The 3,969-nt window shown below is 40.8% G+C and overlaps 1 protein-coding gene across 1 annotated transcript; it reads right to left on the bottom strand.

Moving 5' to 3' along the window:
• Positions 1 to 627: 627 nt before the first annotated feature.
• Positions 628 to 3,062, bottom strand: LOC148034656 (co-chaperone protein p23-1-like). The gene is made up of 6 exons (XM_087679603.1): positions 2,876 to 3,062; positions 1,600 to 1,786; positions 1,335 to 1,500; positions 1,204 to 1,241; positions 1,057 to 1,111; positions 628 to 963 (listed from the first exon to the last, which is right to left on the bottom strand). Exons 1-6 carry the CDS (start codon positions 2,878 to 2,880, stop codon positions 902 to 904), a joined length of 513 nt encoding a protein of 170 aa, XP_087535729.1. The 5' UTR covers positions 2,881 to 3,062; the 3' UTR covers positions 628 to 901.
• Positions 3,063 to 3,969: the final 907 nt, after the last annotated feature.

Genomic DNA, 3,969 nt, shown 5'->3' with positions numbered 1-3,969 from the left:
GTATAAATACTCAGTATTGTTCATAATAGCAATACTATTTGCACATTATAAAAAATCTTCAAAGCCAACATATCGTTTGCAAGCAAGAGAAAGAGACAAGACAAACCATTGAAAAACTCATCCAAAAGTGTTACTAAAAGAGCCCAAAACTTGATGCACTCACATTTCCATCTGGATAAATCCACCAAGATGAGCCTCACCATACAAGATGTTTGTAAATTAAGAACAGCAGAGTCTCAAACTATAAAAGAGCTCATCTCAAATCAAGAACCAAAACCTGTCTCAGCTTCAGCTTCGATGTTAGTAACAGTAGTACTGCCATGACCCATCACCCCAAAAGAGTTTTCTAAGATAAGAAGCAAAACCTTTTAGTACTATAGAGGAGTAAACCATTGCAATTTAACAAATGCTCATACGCAATGAACCCTTTAGACCCTTATGCCAGCTTATCTTTACCAGCGGAAACATGTTGGCAGGGTCAAAACAGCACTTGACATGTTTGACAAAACATTACATGCTCATGGTTCAATCTTATCAATGAACTAAAGCATCATGAACCAAAACACTCACTGATTAAACCTTGAAATATGATGATGCCACAAGCTATGAGAATGTATGTAACCGAGGTTGGAAAGAAATGATTCTTCTTCATGTCATGTAAAAACTACAGCTGCAATCAAAGGGTATACTCCAGAAGAACCAAGTGATGACCGCTAGCAGCTCCATAGGCAGAAACTTGCAAAAGAAAGCTCAACACAAACATAGACACTCTGAAATGGTGCAGTCATCATCTCAGCCAGACTCTCATGTAGCAAAAAAGGGTTTCGACCACTCATTAGACAAAATTGAATTAGCCTTTTAAGCAGCCACATGTCATGGGAATTGAAGTCTGTCCAGACAGTTAAGCTTCACTTGGGCTTTCGGCCTTGGATGCTTCAGTGTCAGCCTTAGGTGGTTCAGCATCTGCACACAACCAACCAGACAAATTATTGGGTCACAGTCTAGGAAGAAGGATTCTATGCCACAAGAAGGTTGTCTTCAACCAACACTACTGACCTTCATCGTCACTATCAGGTTCATCATCACCCATATCAGCACCAGGATTGAAACCCTGAACCCAAATCACATGTTCTTGATAACTTGAGCCAATGTACAAACAGAGACAGAATGTGACAACTGAAAAGATGAAACAATAATACTTACAGAGAAATCATCCATTGACCCAAGGTCAAAGTTATCGACTGCAAAACCACAAAGCAAAAATATCACAGTGACTGTCAGCTACACTGCTAGTCAATAGCTACGAATTCCAAAATGTAGTAGAGACAACTTACACTTGTTGGACTCATCTTCTTCATCTTCATCAACCCACTTATCCCAGTCTACCTTAAGATACGGAGGTGGCTTCCCTTCAGCCTTCAGAAGCCTCTTCCACCAGCCTTTCTCTGATTTTTGAAGCACACAGAAGACATTCCTTAGACCTGTGCTAATTTTACTCTCCTGAAATGGGCAACATGAAGTGGGTGAGAGTTGATACTGCATGGACTAAATATAGATCAGCATATTAAGGTATTCTACATAGATTTCTTGAACATATACCTCTACATTTATCTTGTCAAAAAGATCCAAATCAAGCTCATACGGTCCATTCTCAGCTCCAACAGTGGCAGAGAACGAAAATTTACCCTCTGGTTCAATCTTAACCTTGGGGTTCTTTGCATCAGGGAGTTCCACTGTTATATAGACCTTGTCTGATCTTTGAGCCCACTTTACCTCTGGATGTCGACTGCAAGAGGAAGATTACTTTCAAAATATGCCATGCAAAGTAAAAAGAAGCAAGGAAGCAATCACCAGACAAACCAGGCCTGATAAAAAAATGCCTAGACAATTAAGTTTGACATACATCCAACCAGTATAGCCAGGAGTTCTGGAATTGGAGGGTTTAAAACAAATTTATATAAGGAGGCACTTCAAAACCAGAGAGAGGCAAGCTTGAACAAAATAAAATTAAAAGATAGATTGTATTTTGGTGAATTGAAGGTGTGCAGTGCCTAAAAATTTCCCACACGGTGTTATACAATTATAGAGTGTAAAGGTTGATCTGATCGAAATCATAGACATGGAAATCTTCACGAAATATCCATGTGCTACAATTAAAGTTCGGAGAATAAAGCACATCATATGTGCAAGTCAAGAAAAATTAGAACACACTTATAGGCCCAATGTCTGTTGCTGAAGAACCAAGTTTTTTGCATTTTTCCTATGAGAAAGATCTTTCAAACGTGGATTCAAAGTTCAAACTGCATAAAGCAGGTTTCAGTCCAACACTGGCAGCATAATAGCAGGTTCTTCTAGAGCTCAACAATACCAAAAAGCTTAGATACTAAAATAAGATTTTGCGTCAAAGCTTCATTGTTTCGACCCAAGATGTATACTCCAGCAGAGAAGGAAGCAACAGTGCCCTGCGAATCGTCTGACAGTGCCTACGCATGAGACAAAAAATAGGAATCTCGAAGGAACATTATCAGACACCAAGTCAAATACCCGTCAGGGTTAACACTCTCTGATCACAACTACGGAAACCTGCAATCCTACCCCTCTAGATCAATCTCGCACCGAACTGAAAACCCTAAAATGCGCAGGTGGACCTCTGTATGCTTCGTTTGATACCCTTTCCCAGGCATTTCCATCTCTAGAGAACACCTACACAAAAGGCATCGCAAATCCTAATCGAGTTCATCATAATAAAAACACGATTATTTCTTCAAAAAGAGCAACCAGCCAGCCCCAACATAGGCGTAAGCTAAGAGGATAGGAATGAGAACACAGAACAGAATGCAAGAGACGAGATCTTCTGATGAAAAGCACTACTTACACCATGGCGAGGTCGAAGATGGCGGGTCGAGAGAGAAGAAATGCGTCACTGCCGGCGAAAAGGAAACCGGGAAAGGAGAAGAGCACGGCCAAGATCTGTTGTTCCTGTAACCCTTCAAGCCTTTGCTGTTGGCGAGACAGAAAAAACTAACCCCTACTTCTTTCTTCAAAGAGTCTGAGCCCTCAAGATTGTAGGCTAAATATCTTCGAACCTTCTAGACCCCCCCAAGAGGACTCTAAGTAGTAAGAACGATTAACCTCACATCACTTTGCATGACCCCACCCCTCTTCACATCGTCGCACTAGGGTAAATGGGCTGGTTTAGTGACATCAAACGTTGTTGGTAACAATGATGACAAATTCGCCCGATTCATGACATTCCAGAAGAAATTCTAGAGACGCACGTCATGCTTTGCATGCAGGTAGTCAATTATCCAAACTCTGTAAGGCATACCTATAATAGTGTAGCCACGTGAGGGGCATTTGTCTAGGATGCAAAGGGCACGACAAAATCTAAGGACTAGAATACATTGCCAATGATAGCTGGAAATGGCCCAAAAGTTTTTGGCTCAAGTGTGCCCACACTAGGAACTGGCAAGTGTGTCTCATATAGCATTGTCACTCCATTTTATGAAAACTACCCTTTGCCACTAAACTCCTTGCATGTGCATGCTTCCTTACTCTATCGTGTGCACGGAGCTATCCAAGGGCACACTCAAATTTCCTATCTCATGAATAGTTGTTTGGAGGCTTTGTAGCTAAGACATCACTTTGGCGTCACTTATGGAGCTCTCTTGAAAAATGAGGAAGGTAGATGTTCATTATGTGTGTTCTATAACTATGGACAACATGTGGTATGCAATGCATAACATCTACTTGAGCAAGGGACAAACATGATAATGCAACATGGATGACTTGATTATTCTTCCAAGTAGAGATGAGTTTGCTTATGGCACATGGCATACTTATGATACCTATTATGATGAGAACACTAGAAGAGATTCTCAAAAGGCATGGGTTCATCATGATAGGTTCATCCAAAGGAACCTTATTGTTATGAGGCAAAGAGACATGCTTTACCACGTCTCCTAGCAA

Source organism: Lygodium microphyllum, chromosome 6 (genome assembly GCF_053477565.2).
Source record: "Lygodium microphyllum isolate KBCC chromosome 6, Lygodium_microphyllum_v1.1.10, whole genome shotgun sequence".
Taxonomy (NCBI): domain Eukaryota; kingdom Viridiplantae; phylum Streptophyta; class Polypodiopsida; order Schizaeales; family Lygodiaceae; genus Lygodium; species Lygodium microphyllum.
Note: the sequence above shows the minus strand (reverse complement) of the source record. Positions and strands in the feature narration are given on the sequence as shown.